Source organism: Amaranthus tricolor, chromosome 13, assembly GCF_026212465.1.
Source record: "Amaranthus tricolor cultivar Red isolate AtriRed21 chromosome 13, ASM2621246v1, whole genome shotgun sequence".
NCBI classification, from domain to species: domain Eukaryota; kingdom Viridiplantae; phylum Streptophyta; class Magnoliopsida; order Caryophyllales; family Amaranthaceae; genus Amaranthus; species Amaranthus tricolor.
Genome location: NC_080059.1, coordinates 15,296,102 through 15,311,007, shown reverse-complemented (window position 1 = coordinate 15,311,007; position 14,906 = coordinate 15,296,102). Strand labels below are relative to the sequence as shown.

The 14,906-nt window shown below is 32.1% G+C and overlaps 2 protein-coding genes across 3 annotated transcripts; one reads left to right on the top strand and one right to left on the bottom strand.

The window, feature by feature from the left end:
• The first annotated feature begins 545 nt into the window (after positions 1-545).
• LOC130797573 (photosystem I chlorophyll a/b-binding protein 3-1, chloroplastic-like) lies at positions 546-3,206 on the top strand. Its single transcript, XM_057660196.1, has 3 exons — positions 546-1,051; positions 2,358-2,419; positions 2,506-3,206. The coding sequence occupies exons 1-3, from the start codon at positions 911-913 to the stop codon at positions 3,119-3,121; spliced, it is 819 nt and encodes a 272-aa protein (XP_057516179.1). The 5' UTR covers positions 546-910; the 3' UTR covers positions 3,122-3,206.
• Positions 3,207-3,784: 578 nt separating this feature from the next.
• LOC130797572 (elongation factor Ts, mitochondrial) lies at positions 3,785-12,216 on the bottom strand. 2 transcript variants are annotated; one of them, XM_057660193.1, is made up of 9 exons: positions 12,044-12,216; positions 11,131-11,531; positions 10,010-10,182; positions 9,574-9,654; positions 9,307-9,481; positions 8,892-9,076; positions 7,719-7,844; positions 7,498-7,586; positions 3,785-4,324 (listed from the first exon to the last, which is right to left on the bottom strand). In XM_057660193.1, exons 2-9 carry the CDS (start codon positions 11,402-11,404, stop codon positions 4,282-4,284), a joined length of 1,146 nt encoding a protein of 381 aa, XP_057516176.1. In that variant the 5' UTR covers positions 11,405-11,531; positions 12,044-12,216; the 3' UTR covers positions 3,785-4,281. The 2 variants fall into 2 exon arrangements, with proteins under 2 accessions (XP_057516176.1, XP_057516178.1); XM_057660195.1 differs by lacking the exon at positions 3,785-4,324 and having other exon boundaries at positions 7,494-7,586; positions 12,044-12,211.
• Positions 12,217-14,906: the final 2,690 nt, after the last annotated feature.

The window sequence follows — 14,906 nt, the reverse complement described above, 5'->3', positions numbered from 1 at the left end:
TCTAGACATCTTGTGGCATAATGACTGAAGTGTTGTGTGATTGCTTAGTGATACTAAATGACGATAATGGAAATGATTTATAGTGTAAAATTTCATCAAAAGTTTCATATTATTCCTATGGTAATGAAACTTTGATCACAAAAAAGTTTTTTTTATAAATTTTCATTATCACCTAATACACCTCTTCTAATGGTGATATATTAGAATGAATTTTATGAAGAAAATGAGATGATTGAAGTTAGACAAGCATGACCATCAAGGTAACTAAGAGATTTTTCAACCAAAATTACACTTGAGATAGTCGAAAAATACATACTAGACTATTAAATGTAAAATAGTCGAATATTTCATACTATTTTCTAGCCAATTTGTTGATTGGAAATTCCGACCAACTTTTTAACTATTCAAAGTTAGTAAGAAATTCCCGACAGATTTCCTAACCGAATACAATGCAGACTAATTTTATTCAGACAGTCGATATGGGCCTATATTATACCAACCGATTTCCGAATATTTTCAATTTATTTTACTAATCGGAAATTCAAATATCCATGCATGCAATGGGCCATGGAGAAAATCAAGAGCTTAAACATAATACAATATCTATATCTATTATCCAATTACAGGATACAACATTTGCCACATGTTATCACATAGTTGGATAATGAGATATTGAATCAACCTAAAACGAGAAGCACCTCAGAATCAATATCCACCTATGAATTCAGAAATATCTCCATTTTCTCTTACAATTTTCCTTTCTTTCTCCTCCACTTATTATTTTCTTACCATTCATTTTTTCTTCTTCTTCTTCTTATTATTATTATTATTATTATTGTGAATCTGAATAAAGAGAATTAAGTTTAGGGAAGTTTTAAAGTCTATAGTGTTCAGAAGAAACAGTACAACAATGGCAACACAAGCTTTGGTTTCTTCTTCCTTAACATCTTCAGTAGAAACTGCAAGACACATTACAGGAGCAAGAAATGGTGTTCCTTCTTTAAGGAAAAACTCTTTTGTTGTTCGAGCTTCTGCTACTCCACCTGTTAAGGTATGTTACCCTCACTCATTTTGTAGTCACTCGTTAAATTATTTGCACTTTTTTTGTGCTTCAATCAAAAACATTCTCCGATTCTATGTTTGTCAATGACATTGATGTTTAATGACATTGATGTTAGATCACATTGATGTTTAATGACATTGATGTTAGAATCATTCAATAACATCTTCAGCAGAATTGATGTTTGTCAATCGAAAACATTTTTAGGAGAAAGTTATTTACCAACATTGATTTTCGCTATTAAGGATCTATTGGCAACAATCTCTTTGTTTTTACATTGTTTTGGCAAAAGGTTATGTGTAACTTTTACTTTGCTTTTTCAGTAAATGTTTGTAACTGCCTTTGGCACAGTAAAAATCTAGACCTAGAAAAAATCCCTAGAGTTGAAACCCTAAACGGCTAAAACTGCCCAGTAATTTCCATTTCTTTGAATAGAGACCACCAGTTCTCCATAAGTTACATGTCTCTACAATATTCAACCTCGAAGGCAAATTGACCACCGATGTCAGGTCGTAATTTGCTTTCAGGCCAAAAATCTCTAGTCGTAACACAATGATTGCTATGTCCTTCAAACCATTTTATTATGTTTACATCTAAAAACTATAAAAATTTCTCACATTGAAAATACAAATCTAATTCAACAGCTGATAGTCGTACAGCTCAAGAAAATACATAAAATATACATCAATTTCTATTTTCCAAGATAACCCATTAGACACCATATTCACTAGTGTAGTGCAACTCCCCCAAAAATTAAGTGTTTTTTAAATTTAGGACTCCCTCCATTCCTTAGAAGTTTTTATTTGTCATTTTTTTATGTTCTATTTGTTATACTCATAAAGAATCTTTCTATTTACATCACAAATTTTGAACAAAAATAATCTTGTTTATTCTCATTTCAATATTTTAATAATGTTTATCTTTCACTAACTTCATATTAACAACTTTATATTTCTTAGTCTAGACATGTATTTTACTAGGTTTATAAAAATATTTTTTTATTAGTTATAGTCCCTATATTTTTTCACTACTTTTCTTTTAATATTTTTTAATGTTTATGGTCCTCACTTTTATCCATCAAATTTATTATTGAATAAAATAATATATTTACTATCTAAAAAAATTCTATTTTTCTTAATTTTCATAAACATTACTAATGGGAACTTCATTAAAGAACATTTTCTAAATAAATTTCTTCATGTCTATTTCTCGATGCTAACTAATTAATTTTAAATTTCATAGTTTGAGCATTTGATTTTAATTGATTTTATTTTTTCATTTGGAATTTTGGCCACAGCAAGGAGAAAACAGACCCCTTTGGTTTGCATCAAAGCAGAGCCTTTCATATTTAGATGGCAGGTAACTAGTCCAATGATTTTTATTTATTGATTACATTCTAAGATAAATAAGTTCTATATTATTTAATTATGGTTTCATTCATGCAGTCTTCCAGGAGACTACGGGTTCGATCCACTAGGACTCTCAGACCCGGAAGGCACTGGTGGGTTCATCGAGCCAAGGTGGTTAGCCTATGGTGAGATCATCAACGGACGTTATGCTATGCTGGGAGTTGTAGGTGCAATAGCCCCAGAAATCCTGGGAAAAGCTGGTTTGATCCCCCCAGAAACTGCCCTCCCTTGGTTCAAAACCGGTGTGATTCCTCCAGCAGGCACATACAATTACTGGGCCGACCCATACACATTATTCGTCTTTGAGATGGCACTCATGGGCTTTGCGGAGCACAGGAGACTCCAAGATTGGTATAACCCCGGGTCAATGGGCAAGCAATATTTCTTGGGCTTGGAGAAGGGCTTAGGTGGATCAGGTGAGCCAGCTTACCCAGGTGGACCATTCTTCAACCCATTGGGCTTTGGTAAAGATGAGAAATCAATGAACGATCTTAAACTTAAAGAGGTGAAAAATGGAAGGTTGGCTATGTTAGCTATATTGGGTTTCTTTATTCAGGCTCTTGTAACCGGTGAAGGCCCATATCAAAACCTACTGGACCACTTGGCTGACCCAGTCCACAACAACATTTTGACCAGTCTTAAGTTCCACTAAAAGACTTTTATTTTGTACTATATTTGGTTTCTACTCCTATGTGCAAATATTATGTGAATTATAAAAGATATTTGTTTGTTATGTATATGACACACTTTATTCAACCCAAGAACGACTTTGGACCCTTAGGGTATTAGATGAATGAATAAACTCATAGCTAAAACAAAAGGGTTCGGGTTTTTTATGGATCATTAGAGTCGAGAGCCGAGTCGGAGCTCAATTGAGCCTAACTCGTTACCATAGCACCATTAAGTGGTTTTCACATAAAATTCAACATTGTAGGGTTTTGTGAAGGCCAAATGTGCACAATCTTATTTCCGTAGAAGCATAAATTTTGTTTCTAATTGACATTTGATAACAAACATCACATGCAACTTGCCAAAAAAAATGATGTAATTTAATGAGTCATTTTACTTTTTATGATAAAAGTTTAATAAGTCATATATCTATAGCAAGATATAATTTAGAATAAAAGATCTGTAAATAGTTAACTCCATCAAGAATGGACATTTGCTAAATTTGCAAGCATAAGCTGAAACGCGGAAGCATCAAGTTTTAACTAAAGATAATACGCTTTCATATACTTAATCATAATCGGCTTTATAGCATGTTGTTAATTGCATCCAACATATAGAGGCTAACCTAAGTAAATGATATTTGATGTTCTCAATAACAGATTGACAACTAATGCAGCCGCAACCCTCACAATTAGAATTACTATAAAGCACAAGAATTATTCCATTAACAATCCAATCCTCTAATCAGTTTATAAATGAGTGATCGAAGAAGATTAGCATTAATCCCGCACTTTGGCTCATTGACTAGCGAACAAAGCCGTAGTATTGTGAATTCTAAAAAATAACCGCTATAACACAAAAATAGTATCAAAAATGAACAAAATACAGGGCATAGCAAGCTATGAAGGGGAAGTAACGGGATTGATCCACTGGGACTGTGAAATAAACTAGGTGTATATGTTATCCATAAAGGATGTTTAAATTATGAGCAGAAAGTAAGGACTAGTCCTGGATCATCGAATAAGCAAGAAGGATATTGAAATAAGTCGACAACTTCACATCACCTTATTTGATCTTTAGCCACTCATCTGCCATTGCCCGACACAGTAGAAACATGGAAAAGATGTTCTTTATAACCAAGTCCTAAGCTGCCTGAGACGCTGGTTCTGATTCATTTTCCTCTGACCTGTATTAATGACATAAATGACCAAATTTATAAAAGGATAGAGACATGATGCTCAAGCAAAGAAGAAAATTTATAATCGCAATGCACAAGATATGAAAAAAGATCCTCTCTGAAAAAAGATATAAAAAAAAGATGACGTTTGCTATCAAGAGTCAGTATCCTATTTGTTATCACAAACGTAAGGTTGCATATATCTAACCCCAAAAAAATATAATGCAATTGATCAATATTCACTTACAACACTAATAATCATAATTTGTGGGGAGATTAAAATTTAAAAATCCCACATTTACCTTGTCTAATTATTAAAATCCCAGATTAATATAACTTATTCATCTTTAGTATTTTTCGGTTGCTTTACATGTTAATATAGATTCTTGTGATCCTATATATACGTCATGCAACAATAAGAAGTTTAGGCAATTATACAAACTTAAAGATGCAAGCAAAAGTGACTGGAAAAAAATAGATAAATAAATGATATAAAGGTGGTATTTTATGTATTATATCAAAAGGTGAGATTTTTAGTATAACATAAGGACAAGGAAGTATTTTTAAATTTTGATTTTTCTTCTTTTATACATCTCTCATTCACCCTCTAATGCACATTTCCAATTGAACAACAAATTCATTATTCATTGATTTTGGAATACAAATTCACAAGCCCAACACCCCCTAGAAGTAACACCATCAAAAGAGAACAGTTACATAATGCTGTGGACTCTATCACAAAATGACCATTTCTAGGCTCCATTAGCAAAAACATAGCAGGAGAGAAGGGAGATCGCAAGATGAGAAAATCATGGGAGTCACCCTTCAAGATAGAAAAACTTGAAATAACTATTGGAAAGTTCCAAGTATTTCAAGGAGATTCTCCCAAACTTTAAAGAGTACAAAGTGGTTGGCAAAAAGGACTATGCTAATAGATAACAGTTATATAGAGTAATTTTCTATGATGCTTAAGCTTAAGCCACACAAAATTCAGCCAGCATGTCCAGCAATAAAAAAAACAGTGGGTTTTGTCGAGTATAGATACAAATACAGCAATGAATTAATCTTGAGTTTTGACATGTCAAACACGAAGCAGGCCATATGTAAGGCTGTTGTATAGATCAACTTTGTACATTATTTTTTCAAGGACACGTTATGCCAAAATTTCTAACCTTCCGAAGTAATCCAAGTCTCACCTAAATTCCATAGAATCTAACATCAAATTATATGCACTTTAGCAACAATGTTTACTCAAGGCTGAAGAATTCAATCAAAGATATTGATAATCTGGATATTATTTCTAATTTTAAATGGCTAAGAAAAGCTCGAGTGTCAAACAGAGATCAGTGGCTCCAATGCAGCACTTCCCATCACACAGATACATAACCAGAGAATATTCTGTCATAGTTGCAGATATTAAATGGTCACTAAAAAAGTTTTTATGTAAAATTATTTGATGTTAGGTTTACATCAATTGGTATTTTGATATGATCCAGATTAGAAGAAGGATCCTCAAAAGTTTATTTTCTATCAATTTGCATCTCTTTGAATACCTGGTGGTAATTCAATAGAATTGAAAAAAAAAACAGTCCGGGTGTTAATGTGCTAGATAAATTACCTGCCTGAGAACAGCCAGATGTTTAGAAAGGCAGTGCGTATATGATTTAGCTTAAGCCAATTTATTTTATAAAGAAAACTTCAGAATGAATAATTAGTAAGAAACAATTCTCTTTCTGTCCAAGTGCTTTGTCTGAGTATCTTTCTTTTATGTATTCCCAATGATGGGTCCAAGGTAAACATTTATCAGCTGAAAGGTCCTATTCCTTATCAAACACAGGACTACTACTAAAACTCAAACAATGAGGTTAAAAATTTCGCACATTTATTTGTCTAACATTAAACAGTCCACATTCTACCTACCATGATGCCTACGACACCCTTGAAACTGAATAATATATGACCAAGGTAACTCAAGTGAAGGCCCCAGATAAATCATTAGGTTGCAAAGAGTGTCATCGGCCTCTAAATGATGAGAAGTTGTAGTTAAAATTCTGCTGGGTTAGGTCTTTACAATCTCAATTTTCCAAGCTTAATCTCTCTAAAATCTCTCTTGTTCCTTTTGGTATGTGTTGGTCCATTTGTTTTACGGTTCCTTTGATGATTAAAAAAATAGGGTACAACATATCTACTAATACAACATGATGAGTGTCACTATAAAGGGGTTTTTCTATTAATCCACAAGCTATTTCAAATTTGTTTCAAGCATTAAACAAGGGGAGGAGTTAATATTCTCTACAGTTCATGGCATGGAGGGAAAATATAAAAGAAAAAAGTACAATCAAAATGTAATTACTAAATGATTCTTCTGACAGTAAAAACAACATTAAGGTTTTTTAAGGAGTGCTCGTAATGTAGGCGTAAAAATTAGTAGAGGAGAAGGCCCAGGTGATTAAGTGCCTGGGATATGTAGAGAAGTTAACAGTATTACTGTTAGTTTATTACCCATAGTGCAGCATGCTTGGAATAAAGTAGAAATACAAAATTACAGTAGTTGCAAAAGGAAAAAATAATTTAATTGCAAGGGGGAGGGGGGGGGGGGATTTTCCGTGTTGGATGCTTGGAAATATTCTCCTCAAAAATAGAAGAAATATATCCTCTCACATTCTCTCTTTACATTAAGACCACCTCTTGCCCTTTAGAACTTAAGACCCTTGTTTCCGTCTTTATGTTCCTTAATATTTTAGTCTGATTTCATCTCCCCCTTAATTAATTACCCATTCCAAAACCCATGCACACCCTAAAAGAGGGTTAAACTTTTAGCCATAGTCCCCAGAGTCAGCATTATCCCTTAAGCTAATACTTGACTGTTAACATTAGACACATTTATTCTCCATTCCCTCCCCACATTATTCTTCATCTCTTCTCTACCCTATAACTCTATCAGTCTGCCTTCCCTCCGCCTTGATAGTTTTTCTTCCAGCTCAAGAAATTTCCCTCTCTACTTTCAATTCACATTTATCCTATAGTAATCAATAAGGCAAGGCATTTAAATAAGATCTCATTAATCATTGTACTTGAATATGCGCAGAATATCAATAAATGAAGACAAAGAACTAATGAAAACGTATATCAGAAGTATAGTCGAATAAATTACTAAAATCAAATTTTTTTGGAATACTTACTTATCCGTCCCTTCACCAACTTCCAATCTCAAAAAACTTCCAATCTTTACGGGGAAACCAACTCTTTTGCTCAAATTATCCAACACATTCTGTAGAAGTATGCCACAACAATAACCATGAGAACTTTATGATTTACAAATGCATAAAAGGTTCCCCGCTCTATGCTTGGTAAAAATGTTGAATCATTAGATATGATGAAGAAAACACAAAAGCAATATTACCTTCACACTTAATGAATCATCAACAATAAACTTTTGCTCCATAAGAACCACATCTTCAAAGTATTTCCTTAAGCGTCCTTCTACCATCTTCTCTATAGCCATCTTTGGTTTTCCAGATGCTTCTGCCTGCATTAACAAACGGCAACCTATAAATTTACTGAAAGGGACAAGTCCAACTTGCACTTTCTTCCGATAAAAAGTTAGGAAAGAAGTGTGATAGACTGCATTTGCCAAGGTAGTGTATAGCCCAGAAAATGCAATAACTTGGTACAAAAAGGGCAGATTATGGTAATGAAAGATACATTCGGACTAGAACTAGATGATTACATAAACAAGATAGTGTTTACAAGCTTTCATGAGGCTTGCACTATCCAAAATGAGTTACAAACTCGATGCAAAATATTTTATGTTCTGCTTTCCGTCTCTCCTCGTCTATTATACTACTTTTCTCTACAAACCTATATTTCAAGCAAGGTACTAACTAGATAATTACTACACTACCCTTAAATGACATGCACTAAAATAAGGAAGGAAAGGGAAGGGGAAGGAAGGGAGGGAAAGGGAAAGAGAAATGAAGAGAAAATATTTCCATTCATCAGGCCCCTTTCTTTAGAGATGAACATGCAGCAGACCTTTGTAAATAATAATTGAATGTTAACAGAATATATATTTGTCCAGTCTTTTGCAACAGATTATGTTACAGCCAGCCACCATTATGTGACAAGTACCACACTTAGCTTATTTATGCTAAATGTTCATCTTTATGGTCTAGTATTAGTCAGCATCCATATTAAAGTCTCGATGATCTAACATGGTACATAAGCTAATATGAAGAGAACATAAACGGGTGTTGAGATGGGTAAAAAGGACTAATGTAATTACAAGCATGTTTTGTCTATTTCTAAAAAAAAATAAAAAATCTTGATGAGCATCAATCATAACTGAATCACCAACACATTACCTTTGGTTTCCTAAACAAGGTCAATTTGATTTGACTAAACTGACAAATTCTAATTGTACCTTCATCAAGCTCTCAAGAGGATAAACCATTGTTGCTTCTCAAGCTTTGTTAGTTGTTACACAATTAGCAACCTAATAACCTAGTCTCAATAATTCTTAAAATGACCAAATGTTAACAAAGCAGCTCAGCATGATGATGTTGAGATATTGTACCTGAGATCTAAGAATTTCTCGTTCATTTTCTAAGGCATCGGAAGAAACAAGTTCCCTCAAGAGAAATAAGGGTTTGGCTGCTACCACATGCATAGCTAATTCTGATCCAACTGACTGAAGGATAGACAGGTCAGCACTCGGCTCCTCCACTTCTAAAGATAAAATTCCAGCTAAACGACCCAAACCTGAGAAAATATGTCAAAAATGTTAAGATTAAAACTCATCGACAGTCCATAAGTACCTGCCAAGCACTGCAATTTTACTAGGTAATAAGAACATTGTTTTATTATTGACAAAGTGCATCTTATTCTATTGATAGCAGATGTCATCTTATTCTTTTATAAGATAATAGGAAAAGTTTTGTATTCAATTATATTGGCTTCTCAGAGATTAAGTAATCACAAAAATGCTTTACCTGGCTGTGGACTAGTATGAAGGTAAGTTGCAATAACACCAGGTGAAGTTTTAGACAATGTGAATCCCCTTCTCAGTTTCACATTCTCTCCCATCATAGCTGCCAGTTCGGTTACTGCTTCTTGCACACTCTTCTCTCCAGTTAATTTTGGATGAGCTAGATTCAGCTTCAAGCTCTGCACCATTTATATATAAGGACTCTAAATTCATGAGCAAGAATGAACAAATTAATCAATGATAAATAAAAATTACGAGCGAAATTGCGGACCTCCAAATATTCGGGTGTGATGGCAAAGGCTTCAGAAGAATGACTCTCAGCTGACAAGGCCAACTTTGCTAAAGACAAAGCCTAGCTAACAAAAATGGTGACGAATAGAAGCATGGTTAAAGGGTGATCCTCATAAAGACAACGTACAAAACATGAAAGCAAGGCAGAAACACAAATCTAAAGCACTAATGTTCAAGAAAAGAAAGAAAACAACATATTCACAACTTTCAAAATGATGGGCTCAGCTAGGGTGTCGCTTGTAAAAACATATTGTTAGCTTCTCCCCATATTTTACTAGAATCTAGATTCAATTTTATGCAATTGCTATAAGGTGAGAAAATTTAAGGGTTTCTCAGACATTGTCGTATTGACGCAACTGCTATATTATAAACAAAAAAAGTAATAAAAAAAAAACTTGTAAGGATCATACACTGACCATATATTGAAATATGTCATTCCTAGCAACAAAATCAGTCTCACAGTTCAGCTCAATAATAGCAGCTTTTGTATCATTCTGAGCCAAGGCTAGCAAACCTTCAGAGGCCATTCGAGATGACTTCTTTGATGCAAGATAAACTCCTCTTCTCCTCAGCTCCTTCTGCGCCGCCTCTACAAATAATCAGTTACCACATTACAAAAATTGCAATATTTTTAATGATAAAGTTAAAGATACAAATTGCAATATTGAAATTTAAGTTATGATCAATTCAAAATATCATATCAGAATGCCAAAAAAACTCCATTTTACAGTTTATCTTACTATACACAAAATACCCCTAATGAACACCAACAATTAGAGCTCATAAATGGATATATGGGACAAAATCATTCAATCATTAAGTCAAAATTGAATCAAAAAATCATAGCAGAATGCCAAAAGACTCTACTTTGTTGAGACTTTTGATTATACCCTAAGTGCCTTTGTCTGATCCAATCACTTAACACTCCCACATGGATATATGGGACAAAATCATCCAATCTATGATTTATAATCAATTCCAAATATCATAGCAGAATGCAAAATACTCTACTTTTCCAAGATTTTTCATTGTACAACTGTCAAATCGGAACACTAATTTCAAAGATAAAATCCTAACGCTAAACACTCAAGCATGAGTCGGATTCTAACACTTGACACTCCGATGTAGAGATATAAAGGGCAAATACTTCCAATCTCTACGTTAATTATAATCAAATGCGAAAATCACATCACATGATCACAATGCCAAAACACTCAATTTTAGTCAATAACACACTCTAAAATTTAAGGCGTTGTTTGTTTTACATTTTTTGCCGGACTAAAAACATGTAGGTAAACTAAAGCAAAAGCAATGTAAACTAATGCCAACAAATTGTTAAGGCTCTTAAATTTAGGGCCATGTGACCCTGTGCACTCGGACAACTTGCACATGCTTAAAAAACCCCCTTGCAGACATGGATCACGAAACAAAACCATCCAAATATAATCAAAAAAATGATTCAATTTTTTTTGTTTAAATACTAGAAGCATTTCAAAATGTAAATGGAACAAAAATCAAGTAAAAAATTTAAATTTACCAATGTCCCAATCACATTCAACAAGAGCCGATTTAACATCTTTAATGGGAGCACTTGTTCTTTCTCTGAGCTGCTTAATAAGACTCAACTGATCAGATGATGATGATGATGCAGCAGAATATCTCCTCAAAAACATTCCAAAAAACCCAAAATCATCCATGATTGAACAAGAACAACTTCCTTTGATAGCCATGGTTGAAGATCCATGATACCCAGAAAGCATTTTGTTGTAAAGAAGCCCAATCGAACGCTTTGAACCCCAAGAAATAGCCATTTGAAATGATTTCGCAACTGGATTTTTTTCGGTATGATTGGCCAAATAACAGAAAGTTAAATGGATTGAAGATGACGACGGGGCAATGCTTGGTGGTGCTAGTGTGAAATGTTTACTTGCCCAAAACCTAGAATGGTTGAAGCATGACGATTTTAAGATATATATAATATGAATTAACTGAAATGCAATCACAGATGTGTAAAATTGATTTCATATTTATATCAAATTGAGCTCATCATTTAAACATTTTAGTCATTCAAAAGGTAACAAATTAATTAAGCTCATCAGTGATCAATTAAAGAACAAAGTAAGTAATTCATACTATAAAAAATTTGGCTCATCAGTATTACAATGAAACAACAAATTGCTCATTCTTATAAAGTATAAATAAAATAGAAAAAAAATAGAAAAAAAAAAAAGAACATGTTAGTCATTAGAAACACATAAAAGAGATCACGGAAAAAGAAGAAATTAAAAGCATAAAAACATTGAACATGTTAGTCATTTGAAACACAAGCAAACAATTAGCGGCATAAAAAAGAAATAAAAGGAGAAGAGCGGGTCGAAATAGAAGCAGACAAAGAAATAAGATGAGAAGACTAGAAAAATAAGAAAAGAGAAGAGAAGAAGAGGACAGACCTGGATGTCGACGGCGACACCCGAACTAGCTGACGGCGTGGAGATTGCTGACCGTTGCTGGCGTCTTGACAGGAAAACAGAGAAGAGCCGAGAGTAGGCGACTCAGGGATAGATAGTTTTAGGGCTAAATTAGATTTTTTTCTTGAAGCATCTAGGAACGAGAATCATGAAGTTTTAGTTAGATACTTAGAATAAGATTCAAAACTTGGCCGAGATCGTCTCAAATTGAGATTAAGAGTGGGCCGGTCTAATTTGTGCGTTCAATAATATCACAAGTTTTTCCTTATTTTTTCTATTTTTTGGGTATTTATCAATTTCGACCTTAAAGGTATCAATTTCAGCGTATAGTAATACTTAAACATATGTATGAAAGTAAAAAATTTAAATTTGAACCTATAAGTGATCAATTTTGACGTTAAACTGATCAAATTCTACTTAAATATGGTTCTGTTTCACAATTTTTAGAACGAAGTTATATAAAATGGTATTATTCTATCATTCTATGGATCAATTTCAAACAACAAATGAATGGTCAATAAAACTATCAATAATAGTGTTAAAACTATTAACATATTATATTTGAACTAAATGTTATACAATATATCTATACAATTTGAATACTTATTTTTAAAATAATAATTGAAGATTAGAAGTTCAAAATTGAGTTAGATTATAAAACATCATTGTCAAATTATCATACAATACTATAAGGTTATGTTTGGGAATAAGTATTTCATTTTCAATTGTAGATTTCAATTATAAAATCATAAATGAAAAATTTGAAAATGACAAGGTGTGGGAAGTCATTCTCAAATTCTCAATTTTAACTAACTTTAATACGATGATGGAATTGATACAAATCCAAATTTGGTTTTTATTAGTTTGTCAAACACTAAATTTAAGTCAATTTCAGATTTCCAAATGAAATTCTCATTTCCAAACATAACATAAAAGAATTGTAAAATTCTACATGGCAATTTTATATGGTTTTTCTAAATTGAACATTTTTACATGTTAAAATATGATTGTGTGATATTTGGAAGATTTTATTACATTAATGATGATTTTAACTATGTAAGGTAAGTTTTCAAATAAATTTTATTAGATAAATGCACAAATTAAGAAGTTTTTGAAAACATTACACAGCGATTTGCAAGCATGTCAATTTCGACATAACTTCTTTTTTCAAAATTGTGTATTTTCATAAAAATAGTTACTTTTAGGAAAAATATATAATCAATAATTACTTATTCATCAAGCAAAGATTATGCTGTTATAAATACTTATCTCAATTATTACATAATTTTATTGATATTATAATTTGATAACTATAATACACAATTGCATTTTTCTTTAAAATTTATATTTATAGGTATTTTCATATTAACAAACTTCGTGCATTCACGAGTTTGTATACTAGTATGTCATAATTTAACTATTAACATATTCAATTTGAACGAAAACCTATACAATATCTTTATAGACTGTGAAATACTTATTTTGAAAACGATAATTGAAGCTTATACGTTCAAAATTGAGTTAGATCATAAAACATTAATTGTCAATTTATGTGTTAATTTAACTATTAACATATTGAATTTGAACTATTTACAAATATATATATATATATATATATATATATATATATATATATATATATATATATATATATATATATATATATATATATATATATATATATATATATAAACATGTTGAGGAAAGAGCACTATCACTATTATTGATCGATGATTAAAGAGTACAAGTACTCTTGTGTTCCATTAGAACCATCATGTTGCATTGAATAAAAGTACTTGTATTGTACAATGTTTTTAACACTATTATTAATAGTGTTATTGACCATACATTTGTTGTTTAAAATTCATCCATAGAATGATAAAATAATACCGTTTTGTTAACTTCGTTCTCAAATTGTGAACAGAACCATATTTAGGTAGAAATTGATCAGTTTAACGTCAAAATTGATCATAAATAGGTCAAAATTGAAATTTTTTATTTTAATTGATCTGTTTAAAGTTTACTTTAAGTTGAAATTGATACCTTTAAGGTCAAAAGTTAATATCTTTAAGATTAAAATTCAAAACTGCCCAAAAAATGAAAAAAAACGAGAGAAAACTTGTAAGGTTGATACACGTGCCTTCTATGTTGTTTTATCTCCCATATAAAGTAATGCATTGCTTTTATTAATTTGACACCACATTTGGATCATGCGGGGTGTTGGTTCGCGGCAAAAACCTAATATGCCTTCGACACTTTGTTCAGACAATGTAATGTGACAATTTGGGTACAACCTAGCAACCTTTGCACACTTGCCAGTTTCCACCACATGTGGGCATAAGAATTGCAATGCATCATATGGTAGGGAACACCACTTGAGAATACAATGATTATTTATGATCATGAGATGTGATAGCATTTTTTGAGATCATGGTCATAAAGTTATGGATCGCCCTCCTTTATCTGGGATTGAGACTAGTATGAATAATAAACATTCACAAGCAAGTTGTAATTATAATAAACCATTTTAGTTCATTTTTTTTGAAAAGTTTTATTATTTAGATGATAATGAGTTACTATATTCAATTTACGAAGAGCATGCGCAGATAATGCAAGAATCATAAAAAACAATTTGGGATAGCCTTAAGACGCAACCACCCAAGGCCTAAGTTTTAAAATAATTACTAAGATAATTAGAGCCCATTTTAATTATATTATTATAGGAGAAAAGGTCAAATGATAAAGAAAGAAACTAAGGAAAACTAATTCTAAATATTAGAATTTTACAAATTCTTTTATGAAATGGTCTAGATATGTCTCATACTTAGATTAAATAGCCCAATAA

Coding starts and splice junctions, on each gene's coding strand:
- LOC130797573 (XM_057660196.1), top strand. CDS start 911: ATGGCAACACAAGCTTTGGTTTCTTCTTCCTTAACATCTTCAGTAGAA. Junction 1,052..2,357: donor CTGCTACTCCACCTGTTAAG/GTATGTTACCCT, acceptor TTTTGGCCACAG/CAAGGAGAAAACAGACCCCT. Junction 2,420..2,505: donor CTTTCATATTTAGATGGCAG/GTAACTAGTCCA, acceptor TCATTCATGCAG/TCTTCCAGGAGACTACGGGT.
- LOC130797572 (XM_057660193.1), bottom strand. CDS start 11,404: ATGGCTATTTCTTGGGGTTCAAAGCGTTCGATTGGGCTTCTTTACAAC. Junction 9,655..10,009: donor ATGACATATTTCAATATATG/GTCAGTGTATGA, acceptor TTTGTTAGCTAG/GCTTTGTCTTTAGCAAAGTT. Junction 7,587..7,718: donor ATGATTCATTAAGTGTGAAG/GTAATATTGCTT, acceptor ATACTTCTACAG/AATGTGTTGGATAATTTGAG.